Source organism: Electrophorus electricus, chromosome 10, assembly GCF_013358815.1.
Source record: "Electrophorus electricus isolate fEleEle1 chromosome 10, fEleEle1.pri, whole genome shotgun sequence".
Classification (NCBI taxonomy): domain Eukaryota; kingdom Metazoa; phylum Chordata; class Actinopteri; order Gymnotiformes; family Gymnotidae; genus Electrophorus; species Electrophorus electricus.
The window spans coordinates 18,274,551-18,295,818 of NC_049544.1; the positions used below are offsets into that span (position 1 = coordinate 18,274,551).

The 21,268-nt window shown below is 39.6% G+C and overlaps 1 protein-coding gene across 9 annotated transcripts in view; it reads left to right on the plus strand.

The window, feature by feature from the left end:
- Window positions 1-20,844, plus strand: part of LOC113573753 (rho guanine nucleotide exchange factor 4-like) — a 96,101-nt gene extending 75,257 nt beyond the window's left edge. For 5 of the 9 annotated variants that reach the window (XM_035530641.1, XM_035530640.1, XM_027004245.2 and 2 more), the window contains 10 exons: window positions 4,582-4,727; window positions 9,501-9,680; window positions 10,526-10,720; window positions 12,150-12,329; window positions 12,609-12,841; window positions 13,679-13,808; window positions 14,059-14,190; window positions 14,452-14,695; window positions 17,334-17,411; window positions 18,480-20,844. In XM_035530641.1, coding sequence (XP_035386534.1) covers window positions 4,582-4,727; window positions 9,501-9,680; window positions 10,526-10,720; window positions 12,150-12,329; window positions 12,609-12,841; window positions 13,679-13,808; window positions 14,059-14,190; window positions 14,452-14,695; window positions 17,334-17,411; window positions 18,480-18,640 — 1,679 coding nt within the window. In that variant the 3' untranslated portion in view covers window positions 18,641-20,844. Of the gene's footprint in view, window positions 1-4,581; window positions 4,728-7,479; window positions 7,599-9,239; window positions 9,336-9,500; window positions 9,681-10,525; window positions 10,721-12,149; window positions 12,330-12,608; window positions 12,842-13,678; window positions 13,809-14,058; window positions 14,191-14,451; window positions 14,696-17,333; window positions 17,412-18,479 lie in introns of those variants that run through there. The other 4 variants (XM_027004252.2, XM_027004280.2, XM_027004288.2 and 1 more) reach the window with 3 other exon arrangements.
- The last annotated feature ends 424 nt before the right edge of the window (window positions 20,845-21,268 follow it).

Below are 21,268 nucleotides of genomic sequence, written 5' to 3' on the forward strand. Positions count from 1 at the left end.
GGGCAAGGTGGTAGATGCCCATTGGCAGGGGGGCAAGGTGGTAGATGCCCGCTGGCAGAATGGCATGGTTGATGATGCTTGCTGATGGGGGCAATGAGAGGTGCATGTTTGTGTGTGATTGAGAGCATATGTGTTTCAGGGGGGCATGTGGCTGTCATGATCACCCCTACCTGGCGTCACGGTTCCCACTGCAACGCTGTTTTTGTTTCATTCCTGGTTCTATTTCCTTGGGCTTCCTTGTTTTTCTTTTGCTTATATCCCTGCGTGCAATTATGTTCACCTGTATCTTGTTAGTCTTCATCAGTCTCTGTATTTAAGCCCTCTGTTTTGTTACTCTGGTTATCGGTTATTTTGGTGATCCATGTCTGTTTGGTTTGGCCCTTTCAGTATGCATGGTTCTTGTTGTTTTGTGCCCTAGCCTTTATTATTTTTGTTATCCTGTTTCCAGTTAGTGTTTATGTTTGTGTTTGTCTGTTAATAAATTCCCTCTGAACTTGCGTCCAACCCCTCGCCTCGTTTTTTCCTCACCCACTGACATTACAGTGGCCAGAAAGCTTACCTTTTAAGAGGTAGAGGATGTTTACCTTTGTTGACTTCAATTCCCCTTTTCAGAGGAAATGCTCCGCTGCACTCTAACAAGTCTGTGTGGTCTTCTAAATGAGTGTGTGAAGATTGCATTTTGCCTGTTCATTCCTGGTGGGGTCTTGTTGACATCACAATAAGCATACAAAGAAATGGAAAATTATTAATAATTAAAAAAATAATTTAAATTTAATAAGAATGAAGGAAAAAGAATACATGTAAAGACCTAAAATTAAATGTAATGAATTATCAATACTCAAGTAAAAATTTGATTCATCAAAGAATAATTCTTGTGTGACTTGGTCAAAAAGTAATGTGTTAAATACATTTTGTAATCTGCAGAATTCTGGACTTCAATGTGGACATCAAACTGTATTAAGGGTTCTTTGAAGTATAATATTTTTTCCATGAGGGAAAGACATGATGCAACATGGCACCATCTCTTATAAAATAGTAAAGTATCCTAATTTTCTGGAGTCCTAGAGATTATTAGAGTATTAGCAAATTTCTTTTTGTGAATTATTGTGTGTGTGTGTGTGTGTGTGTGTGTGTGTGTGTGTGTGTGTGTGCACTCAGAGCAGTTGGCCTTGAGGGGCTGCCTACTCCCTGAGTTTGTAGATGGAGGGAGCGTAGGAGAGAGCATTAGAGACAGAGAGAGATGGAGAGAGGGATGAGGAGACAGCAAGGGGATAGCGCAGAGAGCCAGCCTGAAAGAGTGATGGGGAAAGAGACCAGAGAGATAGAGAGATGACAAAAAGATGAAGAGGAGGAGCTGCAGATAGAGGAGAGAAGGCAGAAGCATATATCGGGAAACAAACTTAGAGATGAGGGACTAAGGAAAAAGATTGTATTGTGTACAGTATTGCTGTTAACTATCTTTCTCTATCTCCCTTTCTCTCTCTCTCTCTCTCTCTCTCTATCTATCTATCTATCTATCTATCTCTCTCTCTCTCTCTCTCTCTCATTCTCTTTTATGTTGTAGGGGGTATGTATGATGATGCAGTTGAATCCATGTGTACATGTCTCCATAGACAGACTCTGTGTAGATAAAGAGGGAGGATGCTGGCTTGTGTGCTCATGCCATGGTGTCTGCTCCCCTCATACGCTCCTCTGCCTGACTGTGTGTGTGGATATGTGTGTACCTGCAGGGGCATGTGGGGGGCTCATTTGGTCTCTCCCAATGGTGCTGCAAGTGGCCTCACAGATTGCTACTATGATAAAAAGAGAACCCCTCCACACACACCACACCAGCTGCAGTGCACATAGCCTGAGAGAAAGATTATCCCAAACACACACCCATAAACACAAATATCTGCAAATACAGCAGGCTCCAGAGAGAACGAGCTAAGCTTGCTAATGTGCTGTCATACCACACACTCACACACACACACACACACACACACACACACACACACACACACACACACACACACACACACACTACATTAGTCCATATTACACTCATCCCATGCATGAAGGCATGAATCATATTCCTATAAACACACAAATATACCCACAGGAGCTGGGAGAGCCCTGTCCTGGTTTGCATACCTATAATTACCATTCACTATATCATATCATAGGAATATTTTTTAAGGACAAACGACACACAAAGTGGGTAAGAGTCTCTGTACTGTGGCCTCTCCTGTTCTCTGGTCTTGTGGAGTGACACTCTGCTAATCCTGGCATGCTAATAATGGAAGCAATCAGCCTTTCTCAGACCTGGAGCTTGTACAGGACCATACAAAACATGCAGTGGCCACTTGCTGTGTCACGTTTGTAAGTCACTTTGGATAAGAGCATTCTTCAAATGCTGTAAATGTAAATGCTGTCTAAGATAGCTGAGTGCTGTATAATCACAGCTCCTTTTGGACCGGATCACCCGTAAATGCACAGATAAGTTGACACAATATAAGGATGCAAATACATTTATATAAACATTTATGTACAAATCTACATTTCCTGAGATTAATGGGGGGGGGGGGGGGCGATTTCCATGTTACAATCTTTTTTAATGGATGTGTGGCTTTAGGTGGTTGTCTGTGGTGCTGCCTGTATATAGCATTACATTTACATTTACAGCATTTAGCTGACACTTTTATCCAAAGCTACTTACAATTATGTCTGAATACAACTTGAGCAATTGAGAGTTAAGGGTCTTGCTCAGTACGCCTGTTTGAAGACAGGATGCAGGAGACAGGAGCATGGTTACGTGTGCCTGTTTTCCCCAAACTCATGAGATGAGCCTGAAAAGCAGTCTCAGCCCTGATGTACACAGGCACTAATAAATAAATGCCTGCTCTCTACCTGCATCCTGTCTTCCCAACACTGTACAATTTAGTGCCTCCTAGTGGACACATTGTGTAAACACTGTCATTATATGTCATTGGCTGGTTGTTGCTGTTGTCTTTGACTATTGATATCAGCCTTACACTAAATTGTAATTGAAAATCTAAGGATAAGCAATTGTTTGATCTAGTTCTTAGAGTGCTTATTATTGTACAGTGATACTGTATTGTACAGTGATCAGTGATTATTGTTCAGCTCTCTGCATAGCACATGTATATTGCCCTTGGTTTGCACACACACACACACACACACACACACACACACACATATATATATATATATATATATATATGAATATTTGGTGATGGGATGAAAGAGCTGAATGCTGAAGATATCTAAGAAAACTGGCTCAGATACTGGCCATTGATGAAGAGCTAGAATATGACTTACACATATTATGGAATTATGGTTTTTAAACCTCTTAACAGCTAAATAATTCACTGAATCAATTTCCCTTCATTGTCTGGGGACTTATCAGCTGACCACTCATGCTGTCTGTTTCTGTGGTGATTTGTTGCTTGGGCTATACCAGCTAAAACCAGAATCACTAATTACAATTGGTCGTGACATGGAGACTCTTTTTAAACTGAAAGGCAGGTGTGCCTTGGAGGGAAAAGATTGTGTGTGCGTGTGTGTGTGTGTGTGTGTGTGTGTGTGTGTGTGTGTGTGTGTGAGTTTGTGTGTGTGTGTGTGTGTGTGTGTGTGTGTGTGTGTGTGTGTGTGCACGCATACTTATGTTATAGGCCCTCTGAAGTGTGAGCAGGCTTTCATATTTTTTCCCAGGAACATGATGTCTCCAGTAACAGCATCTACTGGCCTTCTTTAATCACTGTATGACCTCAATGATTTCCTACAGTAAAAATCACTCATGCTGTTCCATAAAAAAATACATATTTTGTCTTTCATCCTGTGATGAGTCATAGGCCATGAGTAAATTGGTGGTGACAATGTAAGCCCAGTCTGGTTTCTGGAGCTGAGGTTTCCACTCCTTTTCTTCTTGCTTTCTCTTATATGATGATTTAATATTCTTAGTAATAACCTTCCTGCGTTACATGTCAACAGCTTTGATGCTTTCCAGTCTCGTTGTAGAAAGTTCCTTTTCTCTTGGCTGGACCCTGGCTGAGTTTAACTTGATGATGCTTCGTGTGGCTTACAGCCATGTTGCTATTTTCTGTTGTCTTGTTGTGCTGCCATATTTTTTGATGTCTGATGTCTCTACAAAAGCAACAGTGTTTGCATTTTTGGTGTTTTAAAAAATTGTGAGTTTTAGTCACACCAGTCATCGGCACAAGGTTCATTTGGTTCATTTGGTTCATTTTTGTTAAATCTGATCTGCAGTCATCTTCCTCTTCCACACTGATAGTCAGGAAAAACAGTTGACAGCAAGTAAGATCATTATAACACGACACTCAGTTATAAGATTTGAGAACTACAGCACAGAAGCTGATTACATTACATTGCCTGAGGATTCAGTTATTGTCAAATCACTTGTCCTTTCTCTTTGTCTGTCTCTCTTTCTATCTCTCTGTCTCTTTATCTTTCTTTCTTTCTTTTTGTGTCTGTCTCTCAGTTTGTTATGTGAACTGTGTTTTTTTCTGTTTTTTTTCTGTCCTCATCATTTAACTCTGTCTCTGTCCCTGTCTCTCTCAGCGGTGATCATTCCCAATGGAGCTCCAGAGAAGCTGGGTGTGGGTGAAGAGGCAGGCAGTGAGGAGGATATCTACGAGGAGCTGTGCACCTCTGGCCATCGTTTCACCCACCCCGGAGGAGCAGGGGAGCAACTAGCCATAAATGAGGTGAGATGTAGTTACCCTGCCTCCCAGGGTAACTGAACTCTCTCTCTCTTTCTCTCTCTCTCTCTCTTTCGCTCTCTCTGACTTACTATGCTTGAAAAATTGATCGGAGTTTTGTAGAAAACTAAATTATGCACACAAGTAGGGCTTCATAATACTGACAAAAATACCACATATTGCAACTGTGATACACCTTACAATATATTATAACATGCTAGTGAACCATGGTTTTGACCAAAATGATTTGTTTTTGTGAATGATTTGTGAATGCCCTGATTTATGGGACAACCTATAGAATTCTCCATAATGTGAATGCCATGATTCATAACACCAGCTGTAGAGTGATCAATAATGCAGATTCCCTGATTAATGAGACAAGTTACAGTTACAATGCTTATTCTATAAAATGCAGACTGATTTTCTTTCTTACAGCACACAGTAAAAAAATGTGATTTGTTAAAGGGCTCATATGCATGTTACTGTCTTCTCCATTATTAATATAGTGCAGGCTAATATCACCATTAACAGTCACGTAACACATTCTATATAGGGTAGACCTGCATGTCAATCATGCAGCCTGAGCCCTGAGTCAATGCCTTGATTTAATATACCAAACAACATCTTCTTAAGCAGGAGTTAGTTAGTTAGGATCACTAACTCTCACCCCCTTTGCCATACTTCTATAATACTGTGCTATTGTGCATCATGTACTTTCCAGCAATAGACCAAGTAACTGTCGGCAAGCTAAATGCAATCTCCCAAGGCCTGCTGGAAACTCTGTGTGTGTCCCAGTGATGCCAAATGGCAAACTGCCTTTGACCAGACACATCTCCTGCCGTTTTCGGTGATGTCAAAACCAGTGAGTGCAGTGGATTAGGAGACGTCATGGTGTGCAAAATAATGAAGCAATCTTTGAATACACTTCACCATTCAGCAGGGACGCAGGCTGAGCAGAAGCTGGTTTATTTACCAGGGTCTGAGAAAGGAGCAGTAGTTGTAGTTTATCAGCTGGACCAGTTCAGCATTTTGGTTTGTAATGCAAAATAAAAATGTAGTATTCTAAGGAAACTGTTGTGTAGTGTGATGTAGTGTACATGGCTGTAATTTTTCAAAGAGAGTTGCTCAGAAAGGGTACTTTAAACATTAATGCCCTTGGGTAAAAGAATATGACTTACAAGGATTTTGTCGGTAAAAGGATGTAGTTACAGCATAGTGTTATATTGGGTCTAATCTGGAGCTGTATATTAAATTTATGTTGCTTAGTCTTATGTGCAATTCAGTTTTCTGTTAAATTTTATTTATCGCACTTTTTTACAGCATACATTGTAACAAAGCAGCTTTATTGTTAAGTTGATAAGAGGAATAAAGCTTTAATAAGAAAAACATATCTTCCTCTGGACAACAAGTAGCGTATGGGTTGCTCTGGGTCTTATATGAGATGGAGGTAGGAGAATGTTACCTTTGGTTTGGTCTGTTTTCTGGTCAGTGTTTGTTTATGTGTGTGTGTGTGTGTGTGTGTGTGTTTTAACATCATAGTAGTTGAATTATTAATGTATTTATTCTTTTAATGAACCCCCAAACAGATTTAATGTTTGATATTGTGGATCCCTGAAAGAGAGCGCGTGAGGAGTGTAATCAGATATGACTAATTAAGAATCAACCCCTGTTGTCTCTCTCTTGCTCACTTTTTCTTTCTCTTTTTCTTTTTCTCTCTTGCTCTTTCCTTCTCTCTTGACACATCTCATAGCTCTATTTCTCCCCCGATTGCCCTCCTCTTACAGTCCCCTCCCCCACACCCTCTTCGTGGTTGCTAAGGCCTGCCTCAACAATTTTGGTTTCCAGGATGCATTCAGAAAAGAGCTAGCTGATTGGTTGCTAGTGGTAATAAGGGGAGGGGAAAAAAGCCCAAGCGTGAGAGCGCTGCTGGGAATGAGATGGATGACTGTGCCAGCATAGCTCCAGGCAGAGCCAAGCTCCATTTTCAGCCTCCGTGTTTACTTTCAGGAGGGCAGGGAACAACTGGGAACAACGCAGACATGGAGGTTCCACCTATCCAACTGCCGTAAGAGTGTCCTTTACGCGTGTGTCTTACAGAAAAAGAGAGCTAGGGGTGGGGGTGGGGGGAGAACAGGGGGGAGAGAGAGAGAGAGAGAGAGAGAGAGAGAGAGAGAGAGAGAGAGAGAACGACAGAAAGAGAAACAGCGAATACACGGGAGAGAGAGAACTGGAAATGAGAGAAAGGAGGAGAGAGGAGGAGGAAGGAACATAAGAGTAGTGTGACAAAACACCAGAAGAGAATGAAAAGTAGAATCAGAGAGATCTTATTAGTGAGATTCCCATCTGTCTGACGCCTCAGCTGGAGGAGCACAGGGAGGAAGGCTTCGTCGGGCAGCAGGGAGGCAGGCTGGGTGCTGGAAAGCCCAGGTGGCCGTCCCCGTGGAGGAGTGTCAGGGAGCATCAGGGCAGCTGGGGCCCGCATGGCTCGCAGCTCCGTGCGGGGAAGCAGGCAACGCCTGGGCCTGCTCGACACACTGCTTCGCTGCAACATGGACCCAGAGACGCAGCGCATGGTCGTATTCCTCATCATGATGTTCCTCATCATTGTCAACGTAGTGCTCATATTTCTGCTTGCCTTCCAGTAGAGAGACAGAGAGAGAGAGAGAGAGAGAGAGAGACAATCAGAGACAGACAGAGAGAAAAGAATCAAACACCAGAGTGCAAGAGAGAAGGGGAGGGAGATAAAGAGAGGAGGAGAGCAGAGAGGGAGGGAGAGAGAGAAGCAGAGAGGAAGGGAGAGAGGGAGCTAAACAGAGGCTGAACAGAAGAGTTCTCTTTTGGATGGGCAAACTGCATCAGTGCACCATAGAAACTAAGGTAAAGGACTGGATTGAATCACTTTTAATACAGCAAGACACAGGAAAGATAATTGGTACTAGTATTTGTTACTATGGATGTTTCTGATTGAAATGTGAACCTTAACTTCCCATGCAGTTATTTACCCTTTGTCATATTAGACAAAGTGTTTGATTAAAGATAATCTTTTAAAAGCAGTTACGTGATGTTACACTTGCTATAGATGTTTATATTATATTTCTTCCATTCATGTTTATTTCTGACCATTGTCCTCCCAAGTCTCAGGACAGAGCAGAGTCCTGGGTCACTGGCTAGAATTTGTACATTAGTGAGGTTCAGCTGCTTTCTGACTGCATTTTTGGCTTCACTAACAGCTCAGTACTTTAGACATCTAAGTCAATGTTTTTACAATATGTTATTGTAAAGGTTTGTGACAAATTTGGTTTGCTTATCAGTTAGATTAAAATAGGCATTACCACTAAATAGGGTAAAAGAGGGATGAAATGTTCTCACAAGATTGAGATTTACTACAGAGGGTGAGTAGTAAAGAAACTGAGCCTATATGTGGCTGGCTGCAGTAATGTTACTACTGTAAACTTGACAATCAGGTGTTCGGGAGGAGCCTTGGATCATGGATGACTGCATTAGGAGCTGACAGGCTCTTTGCCTCTGGCTATGTCAACTTTTAGGCTGTCACCTGTTCTGTAATCCCTGGTACTGAGTTAAGTGATCATTGCTTTGTACTTTGTTGTTGCATTTGATGATTGCAAGGTACAGGGAGGATAGAGTACCTGCAGCTCTGCAGCTGTGAATAATTTTGTTCTGTGACATAATTTAACTACCAGTGACTGCAAAATCTAGGACCCATTTTGGATTAAAGTCCTGTACAGAATACCTTAGATGTAGATGTCATGTGAGTGATGGTAAAAGCTGAAATCTTGAGTCTGTAAAGGGCCTTTGAGTTTGAGAATGGCACTATATAAATCTAAATAATAATAATAAAAATAATAATAATAATAATGGTAAAATGCATTAACACAGCTTTTCTGTTTGGTCTGCACACATGTAAAGTCAATGTAAAGTCATCAAGAGCCACATATCTAGCAGTCAAGCCCTCTGTCTGTGTGTGTGTGTGTGTGTGTGACTATAGTCAGTGATGATGAGTGTTCTTGTTAATTGTCACAGGTGTTGTACTACTTGCACAGCAGTTTAAACACCTAAACACCAACTCCTGAAGTCATGTTTATATGTGAATGCATGCAGGTATTTATGATTTATGTTTGTGTCTGCATATGCATGTGTACTGTGTGTATGTGTGTTTTTGCCTACATCATGATGGCAGAACCAGAAGCCGTCTGACAGAAAATCAGTGGAGAGGCGAAATGGTATGGACGAGTTGCCTAGCAACAAGCCAACATTTCCCTTCTTTTTGATGATGGATTTATGATAGTGAGAGAATGAAAAAGAAAGAGAGAAGGGGGCTCAAATGGCCTATATTTGTTTTCTTTCCTGCTTCTTCCTTATTTCTCTACATAGTGGTTGAACTCCCATGCACCTGATAATGTAATTATTTTTATGAGAAGGCTTTCAAAATAGTGGTCTGTCTTGCTCTTGGTAGATGTTTTCATCATTAAGATATGCGGATGCTGTCAGAAGCCGGATTTAGAGAGTTTGATGTTTCAGCCAGCCCTGTGTCCACTTTCATCCACTACAATACGTAGAATTGTGTATGTTCTCCATAAACAGTTAAAGAACCGTGTAAGTTCTTCATGTTCTTCTTTTCCCTGATCTTTTTCCCTTTTTGCCTTTTCCACTATACTATCTTATACTCACTGACTGGCCGGCTGTGCTCCTTATATTCACCCCCTGGCCAGCTATACTGTTTTATACTCACCTTATAACTCATTCTTCTGCTCCATGTAGCTGATCAGTGATGGCAGTATCGTGTATGCTGAGGCACTGTGGGACCATGTTACCATGGATGACCAGGAGCTGGGTTTCAAGGCGGGTGATGTCATCGAAGTAGTGGATGCCACCAATAAGGAGTGGTGGTGGGGGCGAGTGTTGGACAGCGAGGGCTGGTTTCCTGCAAGCTTCGTTAGGGTGAGGAGCCCATCTTACAGCAGGCACAGAAACAAATGTTTTATTTACATTTTCATTTAACATGTATTCATTTGGCACATGCTTTTGTGCAAAATTATTTTTATTTGCCAAGTAATTATACAAGGACACTTAATACTTAGTCACATTAAGCCTCTGTTGTCTGTAAAACAGAAGAGAAAATCATGACAAAGCATGTTGTAATGTGGAGTGAATGATAAGCAGACGCAATCGCTGTGATGAGCGAGATTTATTAGGGGCAAATCCATACACAGAGTTGTTATAACAGTCTATAGTCAGGGAGCCATAATGAATGGCATTAGACTGCATAAATAGAAAACTAAACGAAACAAAAGGAAGAAACAGATTAATACAAAGACAAGTATACACAAGTCACTGGGGAACGTAAATGAAAAACAAGCACCCAAACGAGACCATGCATACCAGCAACTCACTGAGGCAAACACAGAGATTAAATACATAGGTTAACAAGAACTAAACAAGACACAGAAGAAACTCATGAGGGGTGAAGAACCCAACAGAATCAAGCAGGTAAATCAAAATAAAGACACGAGACAGGGTTACCACGGAGACAGGACGCTAGGAGGGGCTAACCATGACATATGTACACACATCTATAAGCAATAATCCATCAAATACCTAAAATCTTTCAGGTAATGTTAATTTCACCTATGTGACTGATTTCAGGATTTATAGTAGACTTTAAAACAAAAACACCCAGAATCCCATCATCAGCAGTTGTTTCAGATACATTCATCCATTGTTCACATTACTTTTGACAGAAAAGCACCATATGAACACCCCGGTTTGTGTCTCTACCTGCTCAGTTGCGTGTGAACCAGGATGAACCAATGGAGGAGTACTTGTCCCAGCTGGAAGAGGTGCAGAAGGAGCACAGCCGGGGCATGGGGCTCCTCCTGGGACCTGGCCTGCCCTGCAAAGAGCAGATGAGAACCAACGTCATCAACGAGATCATGAGCACGGAGAGAGACTACATCAAACACCTGAAGGACATCTGTGAGGTCAGCGCATTGCTGACTGAGACTGATGCTTTGATTAAGCAGAACTGCCCAGATTTTCTGGTAGTGATGAAGGGTAGAATTGACCTTAATGTACTGTGTTGGCTGCTGGCTCATGGCTCATGAGTGGCTCTTCCTATGAGGACAAAATGGCTTTGTATTGCTGGGACCAGTCCAGCAATCCCTCTGTTAAGAGAGGTCACTGCTACAACTGCCTGTTCCCTCATTAGTTTTCCTGTCCCTATCACAAAATACTGACATTAGCTAATCACACTTTCCAATGAATAAATAGTGTTGGTCAAGATAATGACCATTCATTAACCATGTCATATCAAGGGGGTATATGCTTTAATCAAGGTGGCATATTAACTTTTCCAATCAAGTTTTTTTAACCAGATACTGGTTTTCCATCAGCTTGTCAAAATGATTACGGGTCAGTTATATTGTAAAATGCTGTCAGGCACTCATGATCTTTGTTGTTGTTAACGTCCCTGGGAGAAGTTCTATCATATGCAGAATGTTTACATTTTGGGAGATTGGATTATTAATGGGTAGAAAAAATAACAAGTCACTTATTATTTTAGTAGTAAAGGTGGTTTCTATGGGATTATCTCAATCCTCTTCATTCTATTCTGGATTTTGGCTCATAGCACAGAAAAGCAGTTATTAATGATCTTGGAATGATCAGGATTATTCTATTAATGATCAGGATGCAGGTAACCTATCCACTCTGCTTTGTTTAGATCTTTGTCCTGTTTTTGATACAGTTGACCAAAAGATGGACTCTCTGGCTCTATATTAAATTGGTTTCATTTCCATCTGAGCAGCCATGAATATATTATGTTGAAAATCATTCATCTATTCACCTTTCTTTCTCTTCCGGGGTCCCTTAAGGTTAGATCCTTGGTGTGACTCTGAATCTGAATTCATTGATATTGCGAATGACAAACTGAGGATGGTTGCACTTGTGCTCTTAAAGCCCCGATCTGTGAAGGCTAAAAACTAAAGGCTAAAAAGGTCAGAAACAGAGGTGTTACTTTTGGCAGTGACATTAGCTATAATAGTTGCATAAAATGCATTCTGTCACTTGAGAAATATATCTAAGATTCATTATTTTTTGCAGCTAACAGCAAAAAAAAACGTTTATGCTTTTATGCTTTCTCATGCTTTTATGTCAGATCATCTGCACTACTGTGGTGCTCTTCTTCCTGGCCTACCACAGAACTCCATCTCTAGCTTGCAGATAGTTCAAAATCCCTAAGGGAGCATATTTTACCTGTTCTCAAACAGCCAAACTGGGCAACTCTTTTAAAATGTGTGACTTCAGTGTATTCTTATTGATATTCAAATGTATTTGTGGTTTTATCCCACCAAAAATCAAGGCCCCTCTGGTATTAACTGACCTTGGTTTGTTCATCTACATTCTTTGTAGGGTTACATCAAACAGTGCCGGAAGCGCATGGACATGTTTACAGAGGAACAGCTGTGCACCATCTTTGGAAACATTGAAGACATATACAGCTTCCAGAAGAAGTTCCTGAAATGTCTGGAGAAGAGGTTCAACAAGGATGAGCCCCATCTCAGCGAGATAGGCTCCTGCTTCTTAGAACATGTAAAATGTTTTTTTCCCCCTTTGAATTAACTCTACATGTAATTGCCATTTCTTATTGTCATCTTTAATGTCTTGCCTTTGATGCAGGCATGCATAGTTCAGGCTCAGAAAGTAAAGGTCAAGGACTTTTGACTAATTTGCCAGCAGGTATAATTAATGAATGAAATCACCTAGGTGATACAAAGAAATGGCAGGACTTTTACTTTTTTAACTTGAACTTTTACATCTCTGCTTTGCTATGACTAATCACTGATGTCATTGTGCCCTGTCTCTTTACAGCAAACAGATTTCCAGATCTACTCAGAATACTGCAACAATCACCCAAATGCCTGTGTACAGCTCTCCAAACTTATAAAGCTCAACAAGTATGTGTTCTTCTTTGAGGCCTGTCGTCTTCTCCAGAAGATGATTGACATTTCTCTGGATGGCTTCCTCCTTACTCCTGTCCAGAAGATCTGCAAGTACCCGCTGCAGCTGGCTGAGTTACTTAAATACACCAACCCACAACACAGGTACATCTAGCCCCAACACATCTATACCAACCCTCAACACAGCATCCACCAACACAGGTACACCATCCACCAGCATGCCAATTCCCAACATAAGTTTACCAACCCCCAACAGGTTCATCATCCCCTAGCACAACCCCCAACACAGGTATCCCAAAACCCAACGCATGTACAGCAAACCTCAACACACGTACTCTAACCCTTTTGACCCCAACCCCAACTACACATACATCACCCCCACCACACATACATCAACCCCCACAGAAAACCAACCAAACTCCAAAACACATGCCCTCAACCATAGTAACCCAACCTCCAACAAAGGTGCACGAAACCCCAAACACAATTACACCAAGTGCAGCACAGGTGCCTAGTAACCTGCCAGAAATCTTCATAAAATACTGTAAAATAATCTAGGCAAGTTTTCCATGTTTTGAATACAAGTCATCAGTTCATGATAGGTGGGACTTCAGCCAAGATAGCTAGTGAATAACATTCTGAGAAGGATTAGATCATTGTATTTTTGGTTTCTTTTTATTTCAATTTTTATTTCAATCTCATTAAATCTACAAATAGTCTATCAGTTATATGTAGACTTACATATAACCTACATATAGTCTATCAACTATGTGTAGATTTACCCCAGTGCTTTAGTTTATATGGTTTGCTTGTTTTATGTACTTGTTTAATATTTTATACTCACTATAAGCTGCAATTAAGCTTCTTTATACTTTAACTGAGTGCAACAGAAGCAGCATTCATTCTACTACACACTTATAATTAAAAAAAATAAGTTATGAGTTGGACTGAACTGAAATAATGAATTGATATTTGTCTTAGAGACTACAAAGATGTGGAAGCAGCATTAAATGGGATGAAGAACGTGGCCCGTCTGATTAATGAGAGGAAAAGGCGATTAGAGAATGTGGATAAGATCGCTCAATGGCAGAGCTCTATAGAGGACTGGGAGGTGAGTGGCAGTCAGAGTTTTAAAATTAAAGTTATATTTTGAAGAATTCAGAAAATCAATCAATAAATACAATGAAAAAAATCAGATGTGGCTGAGATTGGTTCACTTATTTAATTAATAAATAAATAAATATAAAAATAAATACACATTTAAGGAAATTCTTTAGTTAGTGTGTGTGTGTGTGTGTGTGTGTGTGTGTGTGTGTGTGTGTGTGTGTGTGTGTGTGTGTGTGCGTGCACATGCACATCAGGGTGAGGACATCCTCAGTAGAAGTTCAGATCTGATCTTCTCTGGAGAGCTGACAAAGGTCACACCACCTCAAGCCAAAAGCCAGCAGCGGATGTTCTTTCTGTTCAATCATCAGATGGTCTACTGTAAAAAGGTGAGGCACAGCTGCCCTTCAGATACACAAAATACATTTCAGTTTATTTACATTATTTAAAGAGAGAGGGAAGGAATTCCTCAGACAACTAAATGACAACTAAAGTGTTTTGTTTGCGCAGCCATTAGGTCTCAGGTAACACAATAATGTATTACCATCATGTTCTTCACAAGTAGAATTAGATTGGGGTCCTTTGCAAAAGTCTTTCTCAGTTTTGGACCCTTTTTGACCTGCGCTGGTTCTCTTTGGTTCACGGACCAGGATCTGTTGCGGAGAGACATACTGTACTACAAGGGCAGGGTGGACATGGATCAGATGGAGGTGCTGGATATGGAGGATGGTAAGGACAAGGAGCTGAACGTGAGTGTGAAGAATGGCATGCGGCTGCAGTCTCTCAGTGGTGGTGAGGTGCACCTGCTGTGTGCCAAAAAGCCGGAGCAGAAACAGCGTTGGCTCCGAGCCTTTGCTGACGAGCGGGAGCAGGTGCAGCATGACCAAGAAACAGGTGATGTACTGCACCCTTCACACACACACACACCCCTACTGACCTATAAACACATCCCCACAGACATGCACGAAAAACATTGACAGTGGCAAGGAAAAGCTACCTAAAGCATGAGGAAGAAACCTTGAGACGAGTCGGGGGGAAATCCTCCTCTGGCTAACAACAATTTTAAGAGAAAAATAAATAAAAAATGAAAAAATAAGCAAGTAATGTCTAGTCCAACTTTCTAGAGGTCCTAGTCTTGTCCTGATGGTGTGCATGTGTCCGAAACTGTTTCCAAGAGAAAACGTCCAGTTGCCCGGGGTAGAGGTGTGGTGGGCTACAGGAGGGGATATCAGGGGGTGGTGGAGTAGCCATGGAAGCTGAGACAGGTTGAGGCTCAGTAACATCATGACATCAGGAGTCGGTGTACCTCAGCAGAAACTAGTACTAGTAAAGAGTCTGCACCTTTTGATCTAAGCAGGCATGGTGGATGGTAAGAGTTCTCTAAGGTACTGTAGAGCAAGACCATTCAGTGCTTTGTAGGTTATTAGAAGTATTTTATAATCAATACGAAATTTAACTGGGAGCCAATGTAAAATAGTTAAGATAGGAGTTATGGTGTGCATGTTTGTGATCAAATTTTCTAGTTCTAGTAAGAAATCTGGCTGCTGCATTTTGAACTAGCTGGACCTTGTTTGGGCACTTAATGATACAGGGATTACTGTAAGGGATTACAGTAGTTCAATCTTAAAGTAATAAATGCATGACTAACTTTTCTGCTTTGAACGAGAGGCTGGGATGCATAATAACTCCAAGATCTTTAACTGTTAGAGAAGATGTGATTGGGAGACCATTGAGGTTCACTGATTAATTAGAGAGTGAGGACCTAGCTGTCTCTGGGCCTAATAGAGGCACCTCTGTTTTGTCAGGATTAAGTGAGAGAAAGTTCCTCAACGTCCAGTGTCTGATGTCCCTTATTTAATCGTCAATAATACAAAGCTAATATATATCCACTGGTTTGGCTGAGACATATAGCTGAGTATCATCATCATAGCAGTGGAAACTAGCACAGTGTTTATGTGTGATATTACTTAGAGGTAGCATATATAAAGAAAAAAGCAAAGGCCCTAGAATAGATCCTTGTGGGACACTGTAGCTAACCTTGTATGCTGAAAATTCTCTATTTATGGAAGCAACCAGGTAGATTAGATTTAAATCAGGAAAGGGCTATTCCCCTAATCTCAACAACATTATTGAGTCTACCTAGTAAAATGTTGTGATGTATAAATGCTGTGTGTCAAATGTTGCACTCAGATCAAGCAATATAAGCTTAGAGACATAACCCTGGTCAGAAACCAGCAACTGGTCATTAAGTACTTCAATTAGTGCTGCTTCCATACTATGATTAGGCCTAAATCCTGACTGAAAGACTTCATGTATTTTGTTCAGATATAAGCTTAGCTGCTGAGCTACAGCTTTTTCTAGGACCTTGGAAATAAATAGTAGGTTTGAGATTGGCCTGTAGTTTGACAGCTGACATGGGTCAAGGTTAGATTTTTTGATAAGTGATCTTATTACTGCTAATCTGAATGATTTAGGAATGTAGCCAAGGTTCAGGGAGGCGTTTATTAAATTTAGTAATATATATGCATTTATTTTGGTTGCAAAGCATTGTGGAATGCAGAGATCTTATTAACAGCCACCTTATGCAGAGAAGAATGAATGAAAGCTCTTTTAAGTTAATTAAACCACCTTTCTATCACCTCTTAAGTTAACTCACTTAAGACAACAAAAACCCATTTCCATCACTTCTCAGTAAGATGAATAGATCGAGTGTCAGCTTATAGGTCACTGTGTGTATAGTTTAGCCTTTTTATTTTCCAAGACAAACTGATTTGGCTCATTATAATGTTGACTCAGGTATGTTAGAGCAGCTAAAACACTAAACCACTGTCTGTAACCAGGCGCAAAAAGCCAGTTTGGCACTGTGTCAGAAAATATATTACTGGAAGTGAACAGAGGCAGAAGTGGAGAAGTGGAGAAGTGGAGTTGACCATTGGGTTGATCCTACAGATAAGCAGACATAAATCCATGTCATGCTGTAACGCTGCACGACTTTGTTAGGACTCACCAGCCTGGGATTTATGCTGGCTCCTTCTCATTTGGGTGGTGAATATTTGAATACATGTTTGTGGCACAAACCAAATTTGTTCTAGAGCTTGGCCAGAAACAGCTACATAAACATTCCAAGCACTATTTAGCTTGCATCAGAAAATAATTTAGTGTGCTGTATTAAGGAAATAGTCTATGAATGGTGTTATAGGTCAGATAACATTATGCAAATGAAATAACCTAGGTAATTTTTATTCATTTTAATTAAGTCATGTTAGTACTTTGTGGTTGTGTTCCTTGATGTGCCCTACCTACTTTTGATTTAAATAATTAATTTGCTACATGTCTTTAAGCATGATCACTGAAAGGTAATGATTACCAATGAAACATCTTCAGGTTATCATCTACTCTGACATTTAAAAATGGAGAAACTGTATTAGATCCCACAACACTACCGTAAGACTCAAGAGTTCGTGCAAAATGTATCAAACATGAAAAACTTCATTGAAAAGCATTAAAAAGCTCCTTCTGTCTGCCTTTGCAGGTTTTTCCATCACTGAAGGCCAGAAGAAGCAAGCCATGCTGAACGCATGCAAAAGCCATCCAGCTGGGAAGCCCAAAGGTGAGGGCAGAACTTTGAGTGATCTCTACCCTTGAGTAATTGTGCTCATGTTTGCTGAAACAGGAGTTCTAGACTCCACTGTGTGGTTTAGTATGTTCTTACATATCAGTATGGAGCTTGTGAAAGACTTAAGTAGTTGGATATGGATAAGTAACTGACAAGTTAAAGGGAGAGTGTTAGGGGTATAAAATAATGCCCTGTCCAGTGCAGAGGGACAAATCAGCTTGGATTAGAAAACCCTGTCCTAGATCAATCTGAACCTTATCAACACATTCAATGTCCAGTGCACTGCATAAGATTAGCTCATTCCCTAAATAGTGCACTAGATAAGGAATAGAATACTACCTTTCCCTGGTCTGCTCTTTTGTCCACCAGTGTTTATACTCTGACTACATCAGAAAAAAAAAGTGTGCTGAACTACGTGACTAGCGAATACATACTATATGTTTGTGTAGTATATGGTACGTGAATGGTCTGAAAAGTCTTGAACAATACAGAACTTAAAAGCACTCATTTCCAAATCTCAAAATGCATGGAAATTCAGAAAATTTAATGTTGTGATATACTGTATTGATATATCCATGATGTGATATATATATAATATTACAGGAACATTATTCAACATATTTCTACACATTTATTTATATATACAGTAATGTTATCATAACATAAAGTAAAAAAATCTTACAGCATTGTCTGTTGATTTTATTTCCTATAAGCCTGTATTTCTTAAAAGTCAAGATGATCTGCACAAAACTTTTACTATAAGAAGATCAGATGTATTTAAAAAAAAATGAGTGAAAATGTCTAGAAATGGGTTTAAAAACTAAGGCAAAGGACTATTAGACACATTGCCTACATTTAAGAGGTTTTTACTTAATAATCATTTTTCCAGTAAAGAACTCTTAATATGGTCTTGGAATTAGACTTATATCTACACTCTTAAGCCCAGGGGACTTTTGAAAGTCTGCCTGGATAAGAGCATCTTCTAAATGCTATAAATATAAATGCCTCTGGTAAATGAGTGTGTGTGTGTGAGATGAGATGTGGTTTGTCTTTTATGTTTAGCAGCAGTGACCAGGCCCTACTATGACTTCCTGCTGCGTCAGAAGCACCCAACACTGCCCACCTCACTGCCCCAGCAGCAGGTCTTTATGCTGGCTGAACCGAAACACAAGCGCTCCACCTTCTGGCACAACATCGGCAGACTGACACCCTTCAAGAAGTGAACACAGAAGGGGGGGGCTCTCTGCTTGTGCCTAAAGTTACCCTTGTGTTCTCATTTGATAATGCTTTTGTCCTGCCCCCCACCCGACTTCGATGTTGTACTTACAAAACATACAGATTTATTATAATTATAAAAAGAGTGTTTATGTTTTTTTGTTTTTTTTTTAGAAAGCACTTTATAAGTAGTTACAGTCAGACTAGGTCACTGGCTCTTGGGACTATTATGGGATGACTTTCTAGAAGACTATAGTGCTGTTTCTTCTGCTTGGATCCCACAGCATCAGTACAAACTGTTAAAAACTCAGTGGTCTTTGAAGTTGTCTTCATCTCTTCATGTCAACTGTCAACAGATGCCAGCTGTACACAGTGCTAGATGAGTTTGGTTTTGTATATATTTATTTCTTTGTCAACTATAAAAAAGCATTATTGCAGCAGCTTAGAATTGGGTTAATTCCTGTTGGACTGCTGATGAGTTTTTAACCATTGTACATTAGTTGGTAAAATAATTTGGGGAGTAAGATTTCAAACTGTTAAAATGAAAGGTTTGTGGAGCCCGATGTTGTTTCAAGCTACTTTAACCACATTTTGTTAATATGTATATAATCCATGAGGTTCCTTCTCAGTGGATCTTACCTGCTTTCACTTTGCTTTTTGTTCTTCACACCTTATCCCCTATGTCCTGTACACACAAGGAAGGAATTAACTTCTTTTTGGAAGTGCCATCTGATGTGTGTGTTGGAGTTATTTCACTCTAGCCTATCAAGTCACTGACTTTTCAACACAAAGCATTCAGCCTAGAAACCAGTTTCCTTCAGATTACAACTGCTGCAGATGTTGCAGATCTTAACTAAATGAACAGACTTTGTATATAGTTGTTTGTGTTTTAGTCTTTTAAATTTATTTTGCATAGCACCTAAAAGTGTGCAAATCAACTGTTTTGTCAGTACACTTACATTTTGGATTTTCACACTTCATACTTTCTTTATGAAGCTAAAATTAAAATATATTTTAATTGTCTAGATGTTCCCACTGATATAAAATTCATTTCCACCACAATTGTTTTTTAGTCTTCAGACAATGGAATAGACAGGGCTATTGTTAAAACATCAAATATCAAAAGTTGTAACGGGATGTTCTGTTACTTAACCACAGATTCTTAAAGCATCGCTTAGTATTATTGCTGAGACAGGAACAGTTTACACAGAAATTACTGTAATATACATCATTCCAGCAACATACTCATAAAATATGATGTCTTTGACTTACACACACAAGCACAGTCCCAAAAACAATATTAAATAGAACATGGCTCAGATGCGTGAAAGTGATATATATTTTGTCATCATAATAAAATAACTATTATACCTAATACCTGTCTATTCCATTGTTACTGTAAGAAGGAATGGGTCTGTTGAGTAAAATGTGTGCTTGAAGCATATTTATATACTATACATACTTCTACATTTGAATTGTTCATCATACAGCTATAAAACAAGAAATGCATTTGTGTCTTGCTTCATATATTGGTCTGTTTGAGAAGCACATATAACTAGTGCAATTGAGGACATTATTTATACCACAGACTAGCCATTTATGCACTGTGTTACTAAATTTGGAAAGCATATCAATATCACACTCATCAAATATAAATCATGTCAGGAAAAAGTCTTTGTACTGTCATTATCAGTGAATTCAGTTGTGAGACACACATCTAACCTTGAAAGCTATTAACTTCTGCTACCTGCTGGATAACTGATAGTGCGCTTGAGACCTTTCATCCTATTTAATCTTTATAGTATAGGTGTCGGTGTAAGAAAAGAAAAAATAATTAATTTAGACACTGCTCTGATCAGTAAGGTTTAATGCTATGCGAGATGATATGTCACAATATATACTGTTTTTAAAGTATTATTTACCTTTCAGTTAAGTTCAATACCGATCAATGCCTAATGATGGTGATTGTTTACTTCTACTTCTTAAACTATTGTGCCTACCATGTAAATATGGTGACCTAGAATTACCTAGAAAATAAAACAATGACTATAGAATAATTACCAATAAGCTTGCCTACTCCAGCCCTCCATAGTCTCTGTCATAAATGGTGTTTGGCTGTAAAAAGTAATGTCTCAAGACATTGTACATAATAGTTGTATGTGTATCTTGGTTGTTTACTTATGAGAAAATAAATAAATCACTCAGAAATTAATTTTATCAGACAAATGTTACTTTTTTTAGCCAGCTAGCTAATATCACTGATTAACAATGATTTTCCTTCTTTAAAAAAATTTAAATATAAAAAATCACATTTTAGGAGCAGGCTTGTACATATTTCAAAATGTAATTACCATGTAACTTATAAGCCATACGTGTGTCGGATATGCTGAGCAGAGACAGAGTCATATGCAGTATGTGAAAAGTTTAATGAGATACAGGGGTAATCCAAAGGCATAGTCAAGGAGCAGGCAAAATCCCATAATATATGAGGCCAAACCATACATTAAAATGCATATGTTCAATGCTATGTTAATTTCATGTTTTATATTATGGTATATGTCAGGATTGCTGGTACTAACATTCAGAAGATGTTTTACTGTTTAATTGAGATACTGAGATATTACTGCTAGCAGTGT